The sequence below is a fragment of the Trichomycterus rosablanca genome, chromosome 8 (assembly GCF_030014385.1).
Source record: "Trichomycterus rosablanca isolate fTriRos1 chromosome 8, fTriRos1.hap1, whole genome shotgun sequence".
In the NCBI taxonomy this organism is placed as follows: domain Eukaryota; kingdom Metazoa; phylum Chordata; class Actinopteri; order Siluriformes; family Trichomycteridae; genus Trichomycterus; species Trichomycterus rosablanca.
This window is the reverse complement of record NC_085995.1, coordinates 33132627-33159213: the sequence shown is the minus strand read 5'-3', so window position 1 is coordinate 33159213 and position 26587 is coordinate 33132627. Positions and strand designations below refer to the sequence as shown.

The window sequence follows — 26587 nt, the reverse complement described above, 5'->3', positions numbered from 1 at the left end:
AAAATGAAGAGATGACTGAGGAGAGAAACTCAGATGTACACGCTTTGCGTGTTCAGATTTACTCCTGAATAGCGATGCTGTGAACAGAGCATCTCCCACTATACACCTCTCTTAAAGACACACACACCCATGTCCTATAACAGCAGACATTGCTTTTGTCACCGATTTGTCTTCACTGTTAGCCCTATTTTTTAAGTTTTGCTAGTCAATGGTGCTTTTTTCACACCAAGCTGGATAACATTAAACGTACGAGTGTGCGTGGTCCGCCAGACTCATCAAATATGTCTCCTGTGGGTAAAAAATGAATTGCTTTAGTTTTAGAAGTAAAAAAATCTCGTAGTGCCGTGCCCCCCTGGTGCCCCACAGGTTGAAAACCCCTGTTCTAACCCAATATGACTGCATGACCTCACAGATGTTTTATTTGAATAGGATGGGCAAAATTACAAGAGAATTGAAGTGCTTAATTAGATTTAGAATTGATGACAGGGGAGCCCATTGAAGTACACTAACCTGTTACATTAAAAGAACACATTTAAAATGACTTGGTACATGCTTGGTTAAAGAGCTGTCGTAGTTGATGTAGCCATTATTAGATGAGTAAGTTGTGACCAGTGACAAATGCACATGGTCAGCAACAATAATTAAATAGCCTGTGGCATCAGGACAATCCTCACTAGGTATTAGGGGTAGGGGAAGCAACATGTCAAAAAAAAAGAAAAAGGTGATCCTGTGTCCACTGTAGTCATAGATGGCTGTTTTGGCTGATATGAGTCTGCTGTTGGCCTTAATGTTCAACATGTACATTATAAACTACTTTCTGTTCACCATATTTGTATAGCCTGAATGTTTATTTAAGCTATTATAGCTTCATGTCAGGTACAACCAGTCTGCTTATCCTCTTTGAACCACTTTAATCAATAAGGAAAAGGCACCAAGTAAAGAAACAGCGCTTTACTGGAAACGTACACACATCCGCCAGTATGGAAACATTAACTAAGCTACGATTAAAGTCATTAACTTCACTTTTTTTTTTCTGTTTTGATGTGATGTAAACATTGACTAAAGCTCCTGACCAGAGGCTGTAAGATTTTATTCTTTGTGCTGCCGCAACGACTGATTAGATAAACACATACATAAGCTCATGTACAAATGTTCCTAATAAAGTGGCCTGTGAGTAAATAAAACTAAATATATCAGTATTTATGTATGTAAATGTGGTATTAAAACTATATGACCTTATAAACTGAAACACTGTAAGTCATACAAGCACCTTTTGGGTTAAGATGCACATGTTTTCTCTTTCTCCCAATTTTCCTCCCGATTTAGCGCACTCAATTTGTCTTCCGCTGCTGAGGGATACCTGATTGTATCCGAGGAGAGCACGTCGCTGTACACGCCTCTTTCCGAGATTAGGTGTGCACAGCCCTCCTCTTTTCGCCCATGCATTCTGCATAGGCGTCTCTTCCGCCAATCAGGGTCCTTACACAGCGTATGAAAATCCCACCCAAACATAGTCCGGTTGTCCCACCCTAGCAGATACGGTGGCCAATTAGTATCTGCTGTAGGCACTGCCAATTATGACTGCCCAGCTGGCCGGTGGCAGTTCAGAATCTCGGTGCTGGTGTGCTAGCGGAATATCCAGCAGTGTCACCTGGGTGCCTTGATGAGCTTTTTAAATGTTTTGTAAAGTAAATATAGAAATTACCTCTGCTTGTTTTCTCAGCTTCATATATATATATATATATATATATATATATACAGTGTATCACAAAAGTGAGTACACCCCTCACATTTCTGCAAATATTTTATTATATCTTTTCATGGGACAACACTATAGAAATAAAACTTGGATATAACTTAGAGTAGTCAGTGTACAACTTGTATAGCAGTGTAGATTTACTGTCTTCTGAAAATAACTCAACACACAGCCATTAATGTCTAAATAGCTGGCAACATAAGTGAGTACACCCCACAGTGAACATGTCCAAATTGTGCCCAAAGTGTCAATATTTTGTGTGACCACCATTATTATCCAGCACTGCCTTAACCCTCCTGGGCATGGAATTCACCAGAGCTGCACAGGTTGCTACTGGAATCCTCTTCCACTCCTCCATGATGACATCACGGAGCTGGTGGATGTTAGACACCTTGAACTCCTCCACCTTCCACTTGAGGATGCGCCACAGGTGCTCAATTGGGTTTAGTCCATCACCTTTACCTTCAGCTTCCTCAGCAAGGCAGTTGTCATCTTGGAGGTTGTGTTTGGGGTCGTTATCCTGTTGGAAAACTGCCATGAGGCCCAGTTTTCGAAGGGAGGGGATCATGCTCTGTTTCAGAATGTCACAGTACATGTTGGAATTCATGTTTCCCTCAATGAACTGCAGCTCCCCAGTGCCAGCAACACTCATGCAGCCCAAGACCATGATGCTACCACCACCATGCTTGACTGTAGGCAAGATACAGTTGTCTTGGTACTTCTCACCAGGGCGCCGCCACACATGCTGGACACCATCTGAGCCAAACAAGTTTATCTTGGTCTCGTCAGACCACAGGGCATTCCAGTAATCCATGTTCTTGGACTGCTTGTCTTCAGCAAACTGTTTGCGGGCTTTCTTGTGCGTCAGCTTCCTTCTGGGATGACGACCATGCAGACCGAGTTGATGCAGTGTGCGGCGTATGGTCTGAGCACTGACAGGCTGACCTCCCACGTCTTCAACCTCTGCAGCAATGCTGGCAGCACTCATGTGTCTATTTTTTAAAGCCAACCTCTGGATATGACGCCGAACACGTGGACTCAACTTCTTCGGTCGACCATGGCGACGCCTGTTCCGAGTGGAACCTGTCCTGGAAAACCGCTGTATGACCTTGGCCACCATGCTGTAGCTCAGTTTCAGGGTGTTAGCAATCTTCTTATAGCCCAGGCCATCTTTGTGGAGAGCAACAATTCTATTTCTCACATCCTCAGAGAGTTCTTTGCCATGAGGTGCCATGTTGAATATCCAGTGGCCAGTATGAGAGAATTGTACCCAAAACACCAAATTTAACAGCCCTGCTCCCCATTTACACCTGGGACCTTGACACATGACACCAGGGAGGGACAACGACACATTTGGGCACAATTTGGACATGTTCACTGTGGGGTGTACTCACTTATGTTGCCAGCTATTTAGACATTAATGGCTGTGTGTTGAGTTATTTTCAGAAGACAGTAAATCTACACTGCTATACAAGCTGTACACTGACTACTCTAAATTATATCCAAGTTTCATGTCTATAGTGTTGTCCCATGAAAAGATATAATGAAATATTTGCAGAAATGTAAGGGGTGTACTCACTTTTGTGATACACTGTATATATATTGTTTATGCATTCTCTGCCCTTTTCCTCCCTTTTAGCGCGTCCAATTGCCCGATTGCGTCATGCTTCCTCTCCACCAATGCCGATCCCTGCTCTGATTGAGGAGAACGAAGCTAACCCACGCCCCCTCTGACACGTGGGCGGCAGCCGTTGCATCTTATCACCTACACTTTGACGAGTGCAGTGCAGCTCAGCACTGTGTAAGGAGAGACACACCCTGACAGCACTCTTTTCTCATCTCTGTGCAGGCGCCATCAATCAGCCAGCAGTCATAATTGCATTAGTTATGAGAGAGACCCTATCCGGCTTAATCCCACCCCTATCTGAACAACAGGCCAATCGTTGTTCATGAGGCTGCTCAGCCCAGCCGGCAGGCAGAGCTGAGATTCGATACAATGTATTCAAGATCCCAGCTCTGGTTCCAGCTTGTGTTTTTTACTGCTGCGCCACCTGAGCGGCCCAAAAAGTCTCCACTAAACAAATAGAAAAAAGTGGAATTTGTGGAATGTACCATATTTATTTTAAATGGAACTCTCACTAAACATCACATACACAAACAGTATTGAGATTTTGGGAGTCCTATACTCTCTGTTCCCAATGCAAGATAAAGTACATTGACTAGAATTCTGCACCGTAATTATAATGTTTTACCTTGTGAATGATGTGTTGATGCTGATGTTGCTGTTGTGGTTGCTATTGTGGTTTTTGTGGTTGTGGGACATGGTGGAGGTTCACAGTCTACAGTTTCTCTTGAAGAATTAGCAGTATTGAAAAAGTCCTCCACAAATTTGAAATATTCTCCAGTGAGCCACTTCTCCTCTCTGTAGTGACACTGAAACTCCTGCATGTATTGCTCCTAAAAAAACAGGAGAAATATAATAATCATTAGTACTGCACATAGGTGATGGGTATGTAGCTCAGAGGTTAAGATACACTACTAGTAATTGGAAGGTTGCTGATTCAAGGCTTACCAATGCTAGGTTGTCATTGTTGGGCCCATGAACAAGTCACTTAACCCTCAATTGCTTGGATTGTATTTGGGTCACAAGTGTATTTTGCTTTGGATAAAAGCACCCCCAAATGCCACAAAGGTAAATGTAAAAGTAAGTATACTATAAAACATTAAGGTCAAAGAAAAGGTTCTTTACATCAGGAACACTGCAGTTTATGATTCTTTTTCTATTTAATTAATTCACACAAGGGCAGCGTAAGAAGACAGGTTAATTAGGTTCAACTATGGTTCATTTACTGGGGAAAAAAACTAGAACTGCAATCAATACTTCATCCACTATAGTTGTTTGTTTATTAGGATTTTAACATCATGTTTTACACTTTCGGTCACATTCATAACAGAAACGGTAATTACTCTTTACACAAGATTCATCAGTTCACAAGGTTAGAATCTCCAATTCATCTCACTTGCATGTCTTTGGACTGTGGGAGAAAACCGGAGCACCCGGAGGAAACCCACGCAGACACGGGGAGAACATGCAAACTCCAAACAGAAAGGACCAGGACTATATCCACTATAATGCTTTAATTATGGCAAAATATATGGGCAGTATTGTAAAATGACTTAAGGTACTGTTTTCTTCATCCTACTGCATATTTGCAGATTTCCATCTTGGGGTGGCATGGTGGCTAAGTGGGTAGAACTGTCAGCCTCACAGCAAGAAGCTCCTGGGTTCGATCCCCAGGTGGGGCGGTCCGGGTCCTTTCTGTGTGGAGTTTGCATGTTCTCCCCGTGTCTGCGTAGGTTTCCTCCCACAGTCCAAAGACATGCAAGTGAGGTTAACTGGAGATACTAAATTGTCCATGACTGTGTTTGATATATCCTTGTGAACTGATGAATCTTGTGTAATGAGTAACTACCGTTCCTGTCATGAATGTGGCCAAAGTGTAAAACATGACATTAAAATCCTAATAAACAAACAGATTGCCATCTTTACCCTATTTGTTTATGCATTTTTTGGATAGTGGAGCTACTGGTTTGCAAGTCTTCGCTTGGATAATTTGGATGTCTGCATTTAGTTCATATTTGTCCTTATTACTTCTAAAATATGCCAGTTAATAAACTTGATATTTCATTTAAAGAATCTTAGTGGGAGAATGTATAACCCAGCTTTTAAATCTGTGCAGTGCATAGAATTTTTACTGATTAAATAAAAAAAGACATTTATACAGGACTTATTATTAATTATTAATTAATTGACTAAAGACATGCACATACCCCATTTTTAAAAAAGTTGGTACATTTGTTAAGCACAATAAAAATATCTGTAATTTGTTAATTGTCTTAACACTTGATTTAACTGACAAAAGTAGAAAGAAAGGATAACACATAAGCTTGTGTGCACTTCGTTTAACACAGTCCACCGCTGCATTAAGAAATGCAATCTATAACTCTATTACACAGAGAGAAAGCCATACAGAACAATGAACTGTGCAGAAAAGACATATGTTGCCATCAAGGCAAAGTCTTCTTCTGGGAAGTCCATGCTTTTTTTAAATTTACATTTTCAGCATTTAGCAGACACCTTTATCCAAAGTTTATCCAAAGCGACTTACAGTACTGTGATAGTATACAGTCTGAGCAATTGAGGGTTAAGGGTCTTGCTCAAGGGCCCAACAGCAGCAACCTGGCAGGGGTAGGACTTGAACCAGCAAGCTTTTGATTACTAGTCCTGTACCTTAACCACTAGGCCACAACTGACTCCGTCTTACTTTTAGTAAGACGATGCTAGATCTCATTGTTTGTGCTTGAGATCTGTCTCCTATTAAAAATTTATGATGCATCATGAAGAGAAGAATCAGACAACAGCAAGATTCTAGTGATTCTTTTTTTTGGAAACATCTGTCACACATTAGTGAATAGTACATAAATGATTGAAACACCTACGTCCAAAATTTGATTGTAGACATTTAAAAATGTCTGCTGTTCACCTTGATCAGCTGTGTTATTAATCAGCAACATATATAATTGGCTCTTTAACCACTCTATTTAAGTTCAGCCAAATTAGTTGTTTATTTTTAACAGACTTGACTTTTTAGTAAAGACCACATGCTCTCGACTTCAGGGCTTTGGGAAGACAATTTCAAAGTCCTTGTGTGCTTTGCTCATGTAATCTTCAACAAACTTTAGTCCCCTGCATGGTGCTGATTTTAAACAGGGGCTTTAACAAGGGCTTCTTTCTTGCACTGTAGCCTCCAAGTTTATGGCAGTGTAAACTTTGATGAACTGTGGACTGTGACACCATGGCAGGCCTGTTTTTGGTGGTTCGTGAATGACCGTTTCAAACTGTTCGACATAAGGTGAGAGTTTGATTTTTTTCCTAGCCTTGGGGGAGTCCACTGCTCTATGAACTTTGTACCTACAGACATTTGTTTGAACAGATAATCTTAAGATGTTTAAATTTAAAGGTGTTAAAAGTGACACAATGCTGGAAATCTATGATCTGCTTTGGCAGATTTGTTCAGTGCTTTCCCATAGTAATGTGTGTGATTACGTCTAATAGGTGCAGCCAGACTAACCCTATTTAACAAAAGGAAGAAGATTTTTACAGATATAGTTTGATGTAAACAAGCCAAGCAGCCTCATGATGTATGATATTTTATGTCATAAATATTGTAAATGTTTATGATGTTTTTAATGAATGCTGTGAAGGTAGATCTGTATGTGTATATGTATTATATACATGTGTTTTAATTTCCATTTTTAATGCCATGAGTGTTCGTGTTCTTTTGTATCATTTTTGTTCTTTGTATTCTATTCTAATCTATCAGTAAGCTGGCACAGAGTTGCATTAGTAGGCAAGTAGGTTTAGATAAAATGAAACACTGGAAGATACTGCAGGCTGCCTATAAACATTTAGATGCATTTGGTCAGACTTTGTTCCAAGGCACAACTACACCGACAAGGCATAACATTATGACCACTGACAGGTGAAGTGAATAACACTGATTATCACTTCATCACGGCACCTGTTAGTGGGTGGGATATATTAGGCAACAAGTAAACATTTTATCCTCAAAGTTGATGTGATAGAAGCAGGAAAAATGCTCGAGCGTGAGGATTTGAGTGAGTTTGACAAGGGCCAAATTGTGATGACTAGATGACTTGGTCAGAGCATCTCCAAGACTGCAGCTCTTGTGGGGTGTTCCCGGTCTGCAGTGGTCAGTATCCATCAATGGTCCAAGGAAGAAACAGTGGTAAACCGGCGACAGGGGCATGTGCGGCCAAGGCTCATTGATTCACGTGGGGAGCGAAGGCTGGCCCGTGTGGTCCGATCCAACAGATGAGCTACTTTAGCCCAAATTGCTGAAGAAGTTAATGCTGGTTCTGATAAAAAGGTGTCAGAATACACAGTGCATTACAGTTGCAGGGTGGTTTTGGCAGCAATAGAGCCAACAACAAAATATTATGCCTGATCGGTGTATATTTACATTTTTATGCCATTCGTGTCTGTGTCTGTCGTTCTTTTTTATTCTAATCTCTCAGTAAGATGGCATACTGTTGTATTAGTGAGGCCACGTGTAGATGAAATGAAACATTGTAATATACAGCAGGGGCGGCATGGTGGCTGACACTGTTGCCTTACAGCAAGAAGGTCCTGGGTTCGATTCTCAGGCGGGGCGGTCCGGGTCCTTTCTGTGCGAAGTTTGCATGCATTTTCTCCTCCAGGAGCTCCGGTTTCCTCACACATTCCAAAAACATGCAGTCAGGTTAATTGGAGACACTGAATTGCCCAATAGGTGAATGGGTGTGTGTATGTGTGTCTGCCCTGCAATGGACTGGCGTCCCGCCCAGGGTTTTACTGTGTGCCTTGCGCCCATTGAAAAGCTGGGATAGGCCCCGCGACCCTAATTGGATAAGCGGTTAAGAAAGGGGGTGAGTGAGTGAGTGAGTGTAGATACAGCAGGCTGCCTGTAAACATTTAGATGAATCTGTCAATGGGTCACATTCGGTCCACAGGTCAGACTTGTTCCACACCACAACTATAAAGAACCTATTCTTGTACTTTGTTAATAAATGTGCTCTTCACCGGTTCCAATGCACCGAGATTCTCCATAGTGTTATTTTTTTATTATTTTTTTCCCTTTTTCTCCCATTTTAGCGCATCCAATTTCTACCCGTCAATCATCCTCTCACTAATGCTGGTCCCCGTTCCTGATTGGGGAGGACGAGGCTGCATATATATACAGTGGGGCCAAAACGTATTTAGTCAGCCACTGATTGTGCAAGTTCTCCTACTTAGAAAGATGAGAGAGGTCTGTAATTTTCATCATAGGTACACTTCAACTATGAGAGACAAAATGAGAAAAAAAAATCCAGGAAATCACATTGTAGGATTTTTAAAGAATTTATTTGTAAATTATGGTGGAAAATAAGTATTTGGTCACCCACAAACAAGCAAGATTTCTGGCTCTCACAGACCTGTAACTGAAGACCTGAACTCTTCTGTCCTCCACTCGTTACCTGTATTAATGGCACCTGTTTAACCTCGTTATCTGTATAAAAGACAGTCAGACTCCAAACTCAACCATGGCCAAGACCAAAGAGCTGTTGAAAGACACCAGGAAGAAAATTGTAGACCTGCACCAGGCTGGGAAGAGTAAATCTACAATAGGCAAGCAGGTTGGTGTGAATAAATCAACTGTGGGAGCAATTGTAAGAAAATGGAAGACATACAAGACCATTGATAATCTCCCTCGATCTGGGGCCCCACGCAAGATCTCATCCCGTGGGGTCAAAATGATCATGAGAACGGTCAGCAAAAATCCCAGAACTACACGGAGGGACCTGATGAATGACCTGCAGAGAGCTGGGACCAAAGTAACAAAGGCTACCATCAGTAACACACTATGCCGAGAGGGACTCAAATCCTGCAGTGCCAGGCGTGTCCCCCTGCTTAAGCCAGCACATGTCCAGGCCCATCTGAAGTTTGCCAGAGAGCATATAGATGATCCAGAAGAGGATTGGGAGAATATCATGTGGTCAGATGAAACCAAAATGGAACTTTTTGGTAAAAACTCAACTCGTCGTGTTTGGAGGAAGAAGAATGCTGAGTAAACACCATACCTACTGTGAAGCATGGGGGTGGAAACATCATGCTTTGGGGCTGTTTTTCTGCAAAGGGGACAGGACGACTGATCCGTGTTAAGGGAAGAATGAACGGGGTCATGTATCGTGAGATTTTAAGCCAAAACCTCCTTCCATCAGTGAGAGCATTGAAGATGGAACGTGGCTGGGTCTTCCAGCATGACAATGATCCCAAACACACCGCTCGGGCAATGAAGGAGTGGCTCCGTAAAAAGCATTTCAAGGTCCTGGAGTGGCCTAGCCAGTCTCCAGACCTCAACCCCATAGAAAATTTGTGGAGGGAGTTGAAAGTTCGTGTTGCCCAGCGACAGCCCCAAAACGTCAATGCTCTAGAGGAGATCTGCATGGAGGAATGGGCCAAAATACCAGCTACAGTGTGTGCAAACCTGGTGAAGACTTACAGGAAACGTTTCACCTCTGTCATTGCCAACAAAGGTTATGTTACAAAGTATTGAGTTGAACTTTTGTTATTGACCAAATACTTATTTTCCACCATAATTTACAAATAAATTCTTTAAAAATCCTACAATGTGATTTCCTGGATTTTTTTTTCTCATTTTGTCTCTCATAGTTGAAGTGTACCTATGATGAAAATTACAGACCTCTCTCATCTTTCTAAGTAGGAGAACTTGCACAATCAGTGGCTGACTAAATACTTTTTGGCCCCACTATACAGTGTATCACAAAAGTGAGTACACCCCTCACATTTCTGCAGATATTTAAGTATATCTTTTCATGGGACAACACTGACAAAATGACACTTTGACACAATGAAAAGTAGTCTGTGTGCAGCTTATATAACAGTGTAAATTTATTCATCCCTCAAAATAACTCAATATACAGCCATTAATGTCTAAACCACCGGCAACAAAAGTGAGTACACCCCTTAGTGAAAGTTCCTGAAGTGTCAATATTTTGTGTGGCCACCATTATTTCCCAGAACTGCCTTAACTCTCCTGGGCATGGAGTTTACCAGAGCTTCACAGGTTGCCACTGGAATGCTTTTCCACTCCTCCATGACGACATCACGGAGCTGGCGGATATTCGAGACTTTGCGCTCCTCCACCTTCCGCTTGAGGATGCCCCAAAGATGTTCTATTGGGTTTAGGTCTGGAGACATGCTTGGCCAGTCCATCACCTTTACCCTCAGCCTCTTCAATAAAGCAGTGGTCGTCTTAGAGGTGTGTTTGGGGTCATTATCATGCTGGAACACTGCCCTGCGACCCAGTTTCCGGAGGAAGGGGATCATGCTCTGCTTCAGTATTTCACAGTACATATTGGAGTTCATGTGTCCCTCAATGAAATGTAACTCCCCAACACCTGCTGCACTCATGCAGCCCCAGACCATGGCATTCCCACCACCATGCTTGACTGTAGGCATGACACACTTATCTTTGTACTCCTCACCTGATTGCCGCCACACATGCTTGAGACCATCTGAACCAAACAAATTAATCTTGGTCTCATCAGACCATAGGACATGGTTCCAGTAATCCATGTCCTTTGTTGACATGTCTTCAGCAAACTGTTTGCGGGCTTTCTTGTGTAGAGACTTCAGAAGAGGCTTCCTTCTGGGGTGACAGCCATGCAGACCAATTTGATGTAGTGTGTGGCGTATGGTCTGAGCACTGACAGGCTGACCCCCCACCTTTTCAATCTCTGCAGCAATGCTGACAGCACTCCTGCGCCTATCTTTCAAAGACAGCAGTCGGATGTGACGCTGAGCACGTGCACTCAGCTTCTTTGGACGACCAACGTGAGGTCTGTTCTGAGTGGACCCTGCTCTTTTAAAACGCTGGATGATCTTGGCCACTGTGCTGCAGCTCAGTTTCAGGGTGTTGACAATCTTCTTGTAGCCTTGGCCATCTTCATGTAGCGCAACAATTCGTCTTTTAAGATCCTCAGAGAGTTCTTTGCCATGAGGTACCATGTTGGAACTTTCAGTGACCAGTATGAGAGAGTGTGAGAGCTGTACTGCTAAATTGAACACACCTGCTCCCTATGCACACCTGAGACCTAGTAACACTAACAAATCGCATGACATTTTGGAGGGAAAATGACAAGCAGTGCTCAATTTGGACATTTAGGGGTGTAGTCTCTTAGGGGTGTACTCACTTTTGTTGCCGGTGGTTTAGACATTAATGGCTGTATATTGAGTTATTTTGAGGGAAGAATAAATTTACACTGTTATATAAGCTGCACACAGACTACTTTTCATTGTGTCAAAGTGTCATTTTGTCAGTGTTGTCCCATGAAAAGATATACTTAAATATCTGCAGAAATGTGAGGGGTGTACTCACTTTTGTGATACACTGTATATATACAGTATATATATATATAATGACAGGAAATCCCATCTGACCGTACCTCTCTCACAGACACAATACAATTCCAACTGTGTCTCTTAAATTCCCACCCATGTTTGTAGCAGCACTGAGATTTAAACTTATGCTTTAAATCTTTGCAGTGGTGGGCAAACGTTTTAAGAGCACCGTGCCACCTGAGCACATCTGAATACTTTTTAAAAAGCATTGTGCTGGTTTAAAGAGCCTGCAGGTAGACCCGGGGTATAGGTGTGAACATGTTGAGTGAATCTGTTGTGTAAGGCTTCTCTGACTGACTTGTGCCTGAAAAACCTGTCCTGCCCAACACCCACCTCTTCATCTACAGATAAGAGCTTTAAAAGCACCAGAAAGAATGTCCACCTGGCTAACCCACAGGGTAATTAATGAAAGGTCTCAGGTAAGGTATTTATTTACTGGACAATACAATAATTATGCGTCCCATTGCAGAGTGATACAAGCCCTTTAATGTAGCACTTTTACATCATAAACACTAATGACCCAACGTAAACTCAAGCATGCCAGAACAGCTTAAAGCCTGAGGATGCAAATGCTTATAAATGTCACAGACTGTGCATAACGAACTTTTAAGATTTAAAAATCTAAAAAAAAACGTGTTCCTGGGAATAAACTTCCTCGAAAAGCTACACAGGACCGTCAAACTTATCAAAACAGAAATGGTTTCTTGTGTATTTTGTTAATGCCTCTCATACATACCTATCTATTAATTCTATCTAACTGTAAATCATTCAAGTCCTGTCAAGCCGGTGCTGTTAACATATCTATTCAATTCCCAACTGCTAAGTGCTCAGCCTTAAAGAGGGCATTAGTGGGCGTCTTCTAATGCTAAATCACTCAAGAGTTAACATCCACCAGATAACTAGGATTATCTTATCTGATTCAGCGACAACAAAGTGATTACCAAACAGATACAATTCCTAATCTCAGCACAGAGAACAAACCCAAACACACAATCCAAGAATCCATCTAATAAAATGCTTAATTAGTGTGTAAAAATATCATTCATAATTTCAGACTATTCTATGCATTAAACATTTACTGTTCATACACTGATCAGCCATACCATTAAAACCACCTCCTTGTTTCTACACTCACTGTCCATTTTATCAGCTCCACTTATAATAAAGAAGCACTTTGTAGTTTTACAATTACTGACTGTAGTCCATATGTTTCTCTACATGCTTTGTTAGCCCCCTTTCATGCTGTTCTTCAATGGTCAGGACCCCCACAGGACCACTACAGAGCAGGTATTATTTAGGTGGTGGATCATTCTCAGCATTGCAGTGACAATGACATGGTGGTGGTGTGTTTGTGTGTGTTGTGCTGGTATGAGTAAATCAGACACAGCAGCGCTGAAGGACACTGTCACTGCTGGACTGAGAATAGTCCACCAACCAAAAATATATCCAGCCAACAGTGCCCCGTGGGCAGCGTTCTGTGACCACTGATGAAGGTCTAGAAGATGACCAACTCAAACAGCAGCAATAGATGAGCGATCGTCTCTGACTTTACATCTACAAGGTGGACCAACTAGGTAGGAGTGTCTAATAGAGTGGACAGTGAGTGGACACGGTATTTAAAAACTCCAGCAGCACTGCTGTGTCTGATCCACTCATACCAGCACAACACACACTAACACACCACCACCATGTCAGTGTCACTGCAGTGCTGAGAATTACCCACCACCTAAATAATACCTGCTCTGTGGTGGTCCTGTGGGGGTCCTGACCATTGAAGAACAGGGTGAAAGCAGGTCAAAAAAGCATGCAGAGAAACAGATGGACTACAGTCAGTAATTGTAGAACTTCAAAGTGCTTCTATATGGTAAGTGGAGCTGATAAAATGGACAGTGAGTGTAGAAACAAGGAGGTGGTTTTAATGTTATGTTATGGCTGATCAGTATCATGTATGTCTCAAATAGCAACTTTGTTCTTGACTGGCAATCACATTGAAAGCACCCACCTTGCTCTAAACACACATAAGGCCATAAGTAGAACAGGATTTTAGTGATCAGAAGGTTGCTGGTTCAAGCCCCACCACCACCAAGTTGCCACTGTTTGCCCCCTGAACAAGGGCCTTAATCCCTAGTTGCTTGACTTGTGTTCATCAAAAGTCACTTTGGATAGTGTCTGCTAAATGACATCAATGTAAATGTGAATTTACCAGAAATAAGAAGGCAATAATCCAAAGTTTAATAAATGATTAAACTTTTGGGACTGACAATAATCATATAAAAGAACTTAAAGAATGCAAATGTATTGTAAACATAGAAATGATCACTCACCAAACCAAATCCAATATGAAATCTCATCTCACGCAACATTTGGATGAATGTTTCTATGTTATCTTTGTTGGAGGAAATGTTCCCAAACTTCTGGGCCAGGTCTTTCAAGCTATCCTCCAGGGGGAATACATTCAGCTTCACCCAGCACATACCACTCTGCAGAAAAAAAATCTTCTGAGTTTTTCCACTTTAAAAAAGCGTAATCTTTTTCACAGGTGTGCAAATTACTTCAGCATTTCAGTAGTAGAGCTTTTTTACTTACCACTTCTTTAGGTAGGTATTGTACTGTAATCTTGTAATCTTTTGGTATATTCTGTTTCTGGTGGGAAAAATAGAAAACAATTTGATAAATGAGCTTGGCAGTGTCATTATTAATCACTAAGCTTTTCAGGATAAGACAGACAGGTGAGAGTAATGTGCATACACAAGCATTTTAAACTGCAGGACGGTACTCAGTGGGTAGCACTGTCGCCTCACAGCAAGAAGGTCCTGGGTTCGATCCACAGGTGGGGCAGTCTGGGTCCTTTCTGTGTGGAGTTTGCATATTCTCCCTGTGTAAAGTGTAATGACTAGTTGATGGTTAACCAATAATCAACAAATATTTCACCCATGCATTCTGCACAGGCGCCTCTCTATCTGCTAATCAGGGTCCTAAACACAGCGTTTGAAGACCCCACCTACGTAGTCTGATCATTCCGCCCTAGCAGAAACATCTCTGCTGCAGGCACTGCCAATTATGCCCGCTAGATGGCGCACGACCGACGTGTGGCAACGCTGAGTTTCAAACCGAGGAGTTCAGAATCTCGGTGCTGGTGTGCTAGCGGAATATCCCACTGCGCCATCTGGGCACCTGCAGTGTTTTTTATGGTTCATGGTTAATATTAAGCAAGCACATGAATATTAACAGTTCCCGTTTATGTGTGTTTTGTTGTGGACTGGAAACAAAAAATGATCAAACATTTCTGTACCCATAAAGTTACATCTGTTAATGATATCACACATTTAACAACATTACTGTTCAACAGAGAACAAAACCTAAACACGCACTGTTAAATCCTTATTTTGCTGTTCACACGGCATGGAAAAGTGGTCCAGATTTGTATTTTTCAAAACAGTGCAAATCTTTAACATCCCTAAACCAAATTAAAACTGACTGTTTGTGAAATTTAATTGATTAACCAATGTCCGACACAGAAGTCATTGTTCGATGCTGTAATGCTGTCAGTTAAAACGTCATTTCAGTGCTTTTCCAACAACTGAAGGTTGATTTAAATTAAATGTAAAGCTACACTCTCTTTTATACCCACACGTTGTAACAAAGTGCTGATTTATGACTCACCCTCACCCACTTTCAGTACCCAAGCTCTGTGAGAAAATGCAGCCATTCTCATTCTCATCTCATTCATTCTCAGAATTTGTATTACTCAAACCATGAATGACTGAATGATTACACATCACAAAAGTATGAAAATCAGAAATGGAAGCTGTTTTGTGTCGGTATGGATTCAGACTGCATGTTAAACTGTACATGTGTGGATGTGTGTGTAAAATGATCTTTTATTATAATGTGAATGTTTTTTATCATGGTCCAGTAAAAAGGCAAATACACACATTCACATATAGGGCAATTCTGTGTCTCCAATTAACCTGACTGCATGTTTTTTGACTGTTGGAGGAAACCGAAGCTCCCGGAGGAAACCCCCACAGACACAGGGAGAACATGCAAACTTCAGACAGAAAGGACCCAGACTGCCCCGCCTGGGGACCGAACCCAGGACCTTCTTGCTGTGAGGTGACAGTGCTACCCACCGAGCCACCGTGCTGCCGATAAAGAGATTGATGGATTTCATTTTAAATAAATAATGTAAAAATATGAATATAAAAGAAGTAAAAAAATAAAGTGTAATGACTAGTTGATGGTTAACCAATAATCAACAAATTTTAGCAAAATATGAAACACATCCCAACAACTTTATCAACTAAACATTGTTGGTTAAGAAATTGGCAATATTTGCTTCTCTAATTTTGATCTGGGCCACTTTCATATGTGATAAAAATAAATATATCAGCAGTATAAATCTAAACAACCAGATTGGAATCTATGTAATATAGATCTGCACCGAAGTACAGATAAAATTCTAGAATATAGCTTTTATATATAACATTTAAGTAACATATAAGTAAAATTTTTTATTAGTTTGGAAATCTAATATTAAATAAGCTGGTAAATTTGAACTCCTATAAAAATGACAAGAGGATTAAAAAAACATAATTTGTATTTTCACGTACAGTAAGATTCTCGTTAGTTCTTGTAGATTTATTACTTTTAAATGCTTTTTTATTTACATAAAAATCATCCTCCATAAAACAGCTAAGCTCTTATTATTCTCCCTTCATTTTATATGGATATAGAACCAGAAACATAATTCATAGAGTTTATTCTTATATTTTAACACATATTTACATTTAAAAAAGGCAAAAACGAGTCAGGCTGAAGTTTGTAACTCAACCTGTAATTCAATGCTGAACCATACAGACAGGTCAATCAAGGTGTGGGTGAATGGCTACCAGATTAGAATCTTGTTATGCCAGCCCAATCTCCAGATCTAAAGCCCATTAAAACTCTCTGGAATGTGAACAAGATAGAGATGGATGGCCACAAGGCATTGAACACAGCTGAGCTACTTGCACCAGGAGTGACACAATGATATACAGGTCCTTCTCAAAAAATTAGCATATTGTGATAAAGTTCATTATTTTCCATAATGTAATGATAAAAATTAAACTTTCATATATTTTAGATTCATTGCACACCAACTGAAATATTTCAGGTCTTTTATTGTTTTAATACTGATGATTTTGGCATCTCAAAAAATTAGCATATCATGAAAAGGTTCTCTAAACGAGCTATTAACCTAATCATCTGAATCAACGAATTAACTCTAAACACCTGCAAAAGATTCCTGAGGCTTTTAAAAACTCCCAGCCTGGTTCATTACTCAAAACTGCAATCATGGGTAAGACTGCCGACCTGACTGCTGTCCAGAAGGCCATCATTGACACCCTCAAGCAAGAGGGTAAGACACAGAAAGAAATTTCTGAACGAATAGGCTGTTCCCAGAGTGCTGTATCAAGGCACCTCAGTGGGAAGTCTGTGGGAAGGAAAAAGTTTGGCAGAAAACGCTGCACAACGAGAAGAGGTGACCGGACCCTGAGGAAGATTGTGGAGAAGGGCCGATTCCAGACCTTGGGGGACCTGCGGAAGCAGTGGACTGAGTCTGGAGTAGAAACATCCAGAGCCACCGTGCACAGGCGTGTGCAGGAAATGGGCTACAGGTGCCGCATTCCCCAGGTCAAGCCACTTTTGAACCAGAAACAGCGGCAGAAGCGCCTGACCTGGGCTACAGAGAAGCAGCACTGGACTGTTGCTCAGTGTTTTCGGAAATCAAGGTGCCAGAGTCTGGAGGAAGACTGGGGAGAAGGAAATGCCAAAATGCCTGAAGTCCAGTGTCAAGTACCCACAGTCAGTGATGGTCTGGGGTGCCATGTCAGCTGCTGGTGTTGGTCCACTGTGTTTTATCAAGGGCAGGGTCAATGCAGCTAGCTATCAGGAGATTTTGGAGCACTTCATGCTTCCATCTGCTGAAAAGCTTTATGGAGATGAAGATTTCATTTTTCAGCACGACCTGGCACCTGCTCACAGTGCCAAAACCACTGGTGAATGGTTTACTGACCATGGTATTACTGTGCTCAATTGGCCTGCCAACTCTCCTGACCTGAACCCCATAGAGAATCTGTGGGATATTGTGAAGAGAAAGTTGAGAGACACAAGACCCAACACTCTGGATGAGCTTAAGGCCGCTATCGAAGCATCCTGGGCCTCCATAACACCTCAGCAGTGCCACAGGCTGATTGCCTCCATGCCACGCCGCATTGAAGCAGTCATTTCTGCAAAAGGATTCCCGACCAAGTATTGAGTGCATAACTGAACATAATTATTTGAAGGTTGACTTTTTTTGTATTAAAAACACTTTTCTTTTATTGGTCGGATGAAATATGCTAATTTTTTTAGATAGGAATTTTGGGTTTTCATGAGCTGTATGCCAAAATCATCAGTATTAAAACAATAAAAGACCTGAAATATTTCAGTTGGTGTGCAATGAATCTAAAATATATGAAAGTTTAATTTTTATCATTACATTATGGAAAATAATGAACTTTATCACAATATGCTAATTTTTTGAGAAGGACCTGTATATATGGCTAGGGCCAAATAGTAATGGCTTTCGAACAAACCCTACATTGTACCCTTTTAACCTAAAGCAGAATTTACATTAGAATAAGAAAACAAAAATGGTAATTTTGTGGTTATTACAGGTTATAAAGTACAAAAATAATGCTAGATGCTCGAATATCGAGATCGTTAACTCCTATAGGTACCTGGGTGTTCACATTAACAATAAACTGGACTGGTCGGATAATACACAGGTACAAGAAGGGCCAAAGCAGACTCTATTTGTTGAGGAGGCTCCGGTCTTTTGGAATACAGGGGGCCCTTCTCAACTCTTTTTATGACTCGGTGGTGGCATCAGCCATTTCCTATGGTGTTATCTGCTGGGGCAGCAACATGACAACAGCAGACAGGAAGAAACTGGACAAACTGATCAGAAAGGCGAGTTCTGTCCTGGGCTGCACCCTGGACTCAGTGGAGGCAGTGGAGGAGAAAATGATGATGGCCAAGCTGTCATCCTTAATGGAGAACATCGATCACCCACTGCATGAGACTGTGGCAGCACTGGGCAGCTCCTTCAGCGACAGGCTTCTTCACCCGCATTGCTCAAAGGAGAGATACTGCAGCTCCTTTCTACCTTCTGCTGTCAGGCTATACAACCAGCACCGCCCCAAACGCATATATCCACCTCCATCACAATAATTTACATCTTTCTATCTTTCTATATATCTATCTATCTATCTATCTATCTATCTATCTATCTATCTATCTATCTATCTATCTGTCTATCTGTCTATCTGTCTATCTGTCTATCTATCTATCTATCTATCTATCTATCTATCTATCTATCTATCTATTCTAATCTAAACTAATCCAAGGTAGCCAAGCATCAAAGGCTGTTAGTGATTATGCTTAAAAGTGTCTGTAGAACCATGAAATGTGCTAAAAATTAGTGCCTTCATCACATTTTATTAGACTTTGTATTTGTTTCATGCTCAAAGCACTTTTCCCCTCATTAATCAATAAAACCCATAAAACCCTAAATTAAGTGCAGGCCCTGCATAGTGTGGATAGTTGTGGTAGTATTATGGTGGCTGAAATGCCTTCTTGGCACACTTAAAGGCCACAGACTGAGTATCTGAGTATTGTTGCTGACCCAGTGCATCGCTTTATGGGCGCAATTGACCATCTTATAACTTTGAACCATGTTACCAAACACAAGTCAACTTAAAGTTGTTTCATAAAACATGGAATTATTTAGGCAAAGAATGGAAGCTGTTCTGGGAGTAAAGATGATCCTACCTAGTACATGTGTTTCTAATAAAGCAAGTGTACATTCTGATCGATTGACTGCCTTGCAGTATATACAGTAAACGTGTGTGTTGTCGACCAGCATGTGTGGTGATGACTGACATGAACAAAGGACACAAACGATTTTATAATTTGTCACTTTTAACAGACAATCTGCTTCTCATTTAAGGAATGACAGTGGTAAATGATGACCGGGCTGTCTCTAATATATTCAGATACACTGAAATGCTTTGTAATTGTTTAAAATCTAGGCTCTCAGTTTTTAAAACATTAAATTCCTCGGGGATGGGAACTGGTCTGAGGGCCTTCGAGTAGCCTGAGGCTGAACCTTAGATATTTTCAAGTTCTACAAACTCTCTGGCTATGAGTAACTGACAAAAGTACTGAGGAAAGAACTTTTGAACTCAACTATTGTTTTTCAATTGTCACGAGTTTCTCGACTAAATTCTATATTTGTTTTTGTTTTTTAAACCATTGATAAATTTGCAACATTGTTGGTTAAATACAATTAAATAATTAATTCCTACAATGATTGATGTCTATTGTTTATAAATTTTATAAAAATACATGTCAGTTTAAATTGTTCCCATTTTAAATAAATTATTAAAAATAAAAGTTTTGACTAAATGTTGTAATTTACACCGATCAGCCATAACATTAAAACCACCTCCATGTTTCTACACTCACTGTCCATTTTATCAGCTCCACTTACCATATAGAAGCACTTCAATGACCTTTAATGGTTCTTCAATGGTCAGGACTCTCCCAGGACCACTACAGAGCAGGTATTATTTGGGTGGTAGATCATTCTCAGCACTGCAGTGACACTGACATGGTGGTGGTGTGTTAGTGTGTGTTGTGCTGGTATGAATGGATAAGACACAGCAGCGCTGATGGAGTTTTTAAACAGCTCACTGTCACTGCTGGACTATGGTCTCTGACTTTACATCTGAAAGGTGGACCAACTAGGTAGGTGGGTCTGTACCACGCAACCTCCGAGCCTCTAGTCTCGCTCGACTTGAGCCTCCATCCAGAACTAAAGGAAGACAAGCATCAAGGCTCTTCTCTGTTCTAGCGCCCAAATGGTGGAACGAACTTCCTCTGTCTGTCCGAACATCTGAGTCTCTTGCTGTCTTTAAAAAACGATTAAAAACCCACCTTTTTACTAAACACTTAGGATGACTTTTACTTATTTACTAACACTTTATTCCAATCTTTTCCATTTAAAAAAAAAAAAAAAAAAAAAAAAAAAAAAAAAAAAAAAAAAAAAGCAAGCCACTTTGGTTCTAACAGGTTTTAGCAGATGGTATTTAAAAACTCCAGCAGCGCTGCTGTGTCTGATCTACTCATACAAGCACAACACACACTAACACACCACCACCATGTCAGTGTCACTGCAGTGCTGAGAATGATCCACCACCTAAATAACACATGCTCTGTGGTGGTCCTGTGGGGATTCTGACCATTAAAGAACAGGGTAAAAGCAGATTTTAAAAAAGCATGCAGAGAAACAAATAGACTACAGTCCGTAATAGTAGAACTACAAAGTGCTATATGGTAAGTGGAGCTGATCAAATGGACAGTGAGTGTAGAAACAAGGAGGTGGTTTTAATGTTATGGCTGATCAGTGTAAAATTAGTAGTGGGATTTAATTGAGTTTTAATCTAACTTTAAATGTAGCAATTTAGTCAGAACTACACTGCTAACTGAGCAAAACGTTAGGTAAACAAATTCAAACTTAATTCCCTCCCGACAGGCTAGTCTGTAACTGTGAAAGCGCAGAAGCATCATCTGTCATGAGCAGACATGTCTGACATTCTGAACTTAGTTTGGCTCTTACCAGCAATGAAACTTTCTTGATGTCATCTGTTATGGGATTTCCAATTTCACTGGAATAAGCAGCAACTGTGATGTAAAGCAAGAAATGGACACAGGTACGTATCCAAATCTGAAAGGACAAAAAGACAGTGTCAGGACCAGTTAGTAAACTTAGTAGTCAAATGTTTATTATTAAAACAAAGAGCATTTCATCAGAAATCGGTGATCTTACACAATTTCCTGCTAAACATGACAACCAAAGTGATTTTAGTATTATTGTTAGCATTGTTAGTATTATATGCCTTGCCTTGCCTTGCCTTGCCCAATGCCATTAAAATGTGTCCAATTTTCCCACTAACTAGACTACATTTAAAAAGTACAAATGTTTTGGTCCATTCATTTGCAGAATTTAAAATATAAAAAAATAAAATATTACATGTACATTTATATTTTCGACATTCGTATCCAGAGCGACCTACAGAAGTGCTTCCATAGTAAACATTACCTTATTCTAGTTTAAGTAAACAACAATCCAAGAGTATAAATCTGCTAAAACCTGTTAGAACCTGTTTTTTTTTTTTTTTTAAGAAATGAATAAGAGTGTTAGTAAGTAAGTAAGTACAAGTCAGCTTAAGTGCTTGGTAAAGAGGTGATGAAGGTTTTTAACCATTTTTTAAAGACAGCAAGAGACTCAGATGTTCGGACAGATACGGGAAGCTCGTTCCACCACTTGGGTGCAAGTACAGAGAAGAGCCTTGATGCTTGTCTTCCTTGAGTTCTGGGTGAAGTATCAAGTCGAGCGGGACTAGTGGCTCGGAGGTTGCGTGGTACAGAGCGAGGTTTGATAAGACCTCAAAGGTGGCTTGGGGCTGGTTGGCTTTGTAGGCCATGTACTATAACATTTGTGGATACACATTTTTTAATTATGTCAAACTACCTTAATTATTTATTTTTGCATAACTGTATGGGGTGACATTTTAATGATAGATCTGAACACTAACACTATATAACGTGAAGATTTACTGTTAGAAATTTGATTAAACTGTTTATAAATTGGTATGAATGGATCATTAGATGTCATGTAATCTGTTACAAAACTGTTTTGCTAATCTTGAATTGACTGTACAGAAATGTGTTTACCACAGGAAGCAGTTATACAGAACTTCAACTGATAATGAACCAAAAAGTCAAAGTAAATAAGTGAACATGGCTCGCAATCAGTGTTCCAATTAATCCCAAAGGTGGCAAAAGGGGTTGAGGTAAAGACTCTGTTCAGGCCAGTGGAATTCCCTTCTACACACAGGGCACAGTCATGCTGAATCAGGAAAAGGGCCTTCCCACTTCCAACTGATGATACAAAGTTCTAGGCATGTAGTTTATTTCAAATAATTGATGTTATACTTCCTAGCAATGGGGAACTCCATAATTAGGAGGAGTGTTTTAAGATTTTTGGCCAAATAGTGTATTTTCAGTGTACTAATTCACTTTAAATGTACCAACAAAATGCCTTTTAGGTTTGTATGAACAGAAAAGTCACTTTCCAAGGTGGAAATTAAAACAAAATGATGTTTTCATGCAAACTGACCCTAGTTTCAGTATAGAAGACATGTGAAGAAAGGATGTTACCATTGGACTGAAGGATTTTACACAGTGGTTAACAATCATAATGAAGATAAAAGAGCTCCCTATATTGTTTAGGGTGATAAGACAACACTTGGATGAAAAACGTTACATAGCCACTGGGGGTGGCACGGTGGCTCGGTGGGTAACACTGTCGCCTCACAGCAAGAAGGTCCTGGGTTCGATTCCCAGGTGGGGTGGTCCAGGTCCTTTCTGTGTGGAGTTTGCATGTTCTCACCGTGTCCGCGTGGGTTTCCTCCAGATGCTCCGGTTTCCTCCCACAGTCCAAAGAAATGCAAGTGAGGTGAATTGGAGATACTAAATTGTCCATGACTGTGTTTGATATAAACTTGAGAAGTGATGAACCTTGTGTAACGAGTAACTACCGTTCCTGTCATGAATGTAACCAAAGAGTAAAACATGACGTTAAAATCCTAGTAAACAAACAAACAAACAAACAAACATAGCCACTGCAAACATCCTAACCAGCCTGATCGGACCAATGGGTCCAATCGGAACCACAAATTGCTCCTAGAGATAAAGCCACGGAGGACTTTACAACAGGCGGCACGGTGGCTCAGTGGGTAGCACTGTCACCTCACAGCAAGGAGGTCCTGGGTTCGATCCCCAGGCGGAGCGGTCCAGGTCCTTTTTGTGCGAAGTTTGCCTGTCCTGTTTTCTCCAGGAGCTTCGGTTTCCTCCCACAGTCCACAAACATGCAGTCAGGTTAATTGGAGACACTGAATTGCCCTATAAGTGAATGAGTGTGTGTGTATGTGTGTCTGCCCTGCGATGGACTGGCACTCCGTCCAGGGTGTTACTGTGTGCCTTGCGCCCATTGAAAAGCTGGGATAGGCTCCAGCACCCTAAACCCCCACCCCCCCGCAACCCTAATTGGATAAGTGGTTAAGAAAGTGAGAGAGAGTGAGAGGACTTTACAACATGCTTTAAAAGTTATGATAAGGAAGGTGAGAAGAATCCAGTGGCTCCAAAAGAGATGTAGGATGACAGAAAAGAGCAGGAACAAGAGTTAAGCAGAAAACAATAAGAATGATTCATAGTCCTACTCTGCACACATCCTCTGCTTATAAACACGCACATCTGTTAATGATTAGAGCACAAACATCAAGACACATTTAATAAAGGTCTTGGACAAAGATTAAATTGTTAAATTATGTTTAGAAAATGAAATAAAATAGAGTTAATGTTGCACTAGATGTCATAAAGGAAACAAATTGATCATGTGAATGAGAACATATAAGAGAACAAGTACATCTGACTGAGTATTCATTTGTGGTGTCACAAATCGTTCCCCCTATTATTTTTTAATTAACCATTAAAATGCTTATTTCTAGTAAACACAGTCTAAAATTCAAATTCAAATTGGACAACATGGTGTACAGCTGGTACACTGGTAATGGTACTGGGTTTGATTCTCACCTCTATTTACAGTGTGTGGGAAGTTTCACACGTTTTATCTGTGTTTACTTGGGGTTTTCTGAGCGTTCCCCTTAAGTCAAGTAAAAGTTATTTGTGTAGCTCTTGTCACAATGGACATTGTCTTAAAGCAACTTTACAGATTCCAGGACAAAAATAAGCAAGCCAAGGGCAACAGTGGCAATGAAGAACTCACTAAGTATTACAAAGATGAAACCTTAGGGGGAACTAGACTAACGCCCTGACCAGGGTGTATTACTGCCCTACCTTTAGTGTTTTGGGTGGAATCAGACCCCCACAACCAAAATCAGTGAATAAATGAAATAAAAATAGCAAAAATAATACATTCTATAACATCGTGGCATGAACTATATACACCGATCAGACATAACATTAAAACCACCTCCTTGTTTCTACACTCACTGTCCATTTTATCAGCTCCACTTACCATATAGGAGCACTTTGTAGTTCTACAATTACTGACTGTAGTCCATCTGTTTCTCTGCATGCTTTGTTAGCCCCCTTTCATGCTGTTCTTCAATGGTCAGGACACCCACAGGACCACCAGAGAGTAGGTATTATTTAGGTGGTGGATCATTCTCAGCACTGCAGTGACACTGACATGGTGGTGGTATGTTAGTGTGTGTTGTGCTGGTATGAGTGGATCAGACACAGCAGTGCTGCAGGAGTTTTTAAATACCGTGTCCACTCACTGTCCACTCTATTAGACACTCCTACCTAGTTGGTCCACCTTGTAGATGTAAAGTCAGAGACGATCGCTCATCTATTGCTGCTGTTTGAGTTGGCCATCTTCTAGACCTTCATCAGTGGTCACAGGACACTGCCCACGGGGCGCTGTTGGCTGGATATTTTTGGTTGGTGGACTATTCTCAGTCCAGCAGTGACAGTGAGGTGTTTAAAACCTCCATCAGCGCTGCTGTGTCTGATCCACTCATACCAGCACAACACACACTAACACACCACCACCATGTCAGTGTCACTGCAGTGCTCTGAATGATCCACCACCTAAATAATACCTGCTCTGTGGTGGTACTGGGGAGTCCTGACCATTGAAGAACAGCATGGAAGGCGGCTAACAAAGCATGCAGAGAAACATATGGACTACTGTCAGTAATTGTAGAACTACAAAGTGCTTCTATATGGTAAGTGGAGCTGATAAAATGGACAGTGATTGTAGAAACAAGGAGGTTGTTTTAATGTTATTGCTGATCGGTGTATATAATAAAAACAAACAAAATATACAAATCTGCAGTTACATCTGGTCAGTATCAACAACAAAATCCCTGATTGTTTTTGTCCAGCCACCAAAGTCTTTTTCTTGCCAGAACAACGATTATCTCACGATAGCTTAAACCTAATAGCCTTCATGTGTTACTGTTACACAGATGCACAATTACTCAACATGACACAGATTCACTCTTGACATTGATTAGATGAAGATCTCTTTTGAACTTCACAAAAGCTTTATTGCAAAGGAAGGATCAGAAAAGCTTTAATGCAGCGATGAGACACCAGAGCTGATCTGCAGACCATCTACAGTATGTTCCCCATTTACATGAATCACTTTAAAAAACAGATGTTCTGAGTACTGCTACCACCGAAGTTTCTCAAAATCAAGATCACACGAGTAACAACACCCAGTTAACTAATCGGGGTGCTCTTAAATATTTGGTATTTTTTAGAAAGAAATCAGGCCATCATTCATTCATTCATCAGCAGAAACTTGTTTACACTGGGGGCAAGATGGGAATACACTCTGGATAGGTGCCAAAGCATCACGGCTGCATACACCCACACCTTCACTTACACTTAGGGGCAAACTAAATTAGTAATTTTTTTGCATGGTTTGGCAGGTAGAAGGAAACCGGAGTGCCTGAAGAATACCCCCCAACCCGCACTAACATCGAAAGAACTTAAAAACAGTGAACAGAAATTAGGCCCCAGCCTGAAACTAAGCAGAACCCACAACACCTGCTGCACCAACAACACCAACCTACCGACCTTCAAAGCACATTTATATTGAATTGTCTTGTTTATCTGGATTA

The 26587-nt window shown here is 40.8% G+C and overlaps 1 protein-coding gene across 2 annotated transcripts in view; it reads right to left on the bottom strand.

Moving 5' to 3' along the window:
- kitlga (kit ligand a) overlaps positions 1-26587 on the bottom strand; it is a 78465-nt gene that overhangs the window by 11771 nt on the left and 40107 nt on the right. For both annotated transcript variants that reach the window (XM_063000085.1, XM_063000086.1), the window contains exons 2-5: positions 21487-21594; positions 14367-14423; positions 14105-14260; positions 4009-4213 (exon numbers count right to left, since the gene is read on the bottom strand). In XM_063000085.1, the coding sequence (XP_062856155.1) occupies positions 4009-4213; positions 14105-14260; positions 14367-14423; positions 21487-21594 (526 nt within the window). The remainder of the gene's footprint in view (positions 1-4008; positions 4214-14104; positions 14261-14366; positions 14424-21486; positions 21595-26587) is intronic.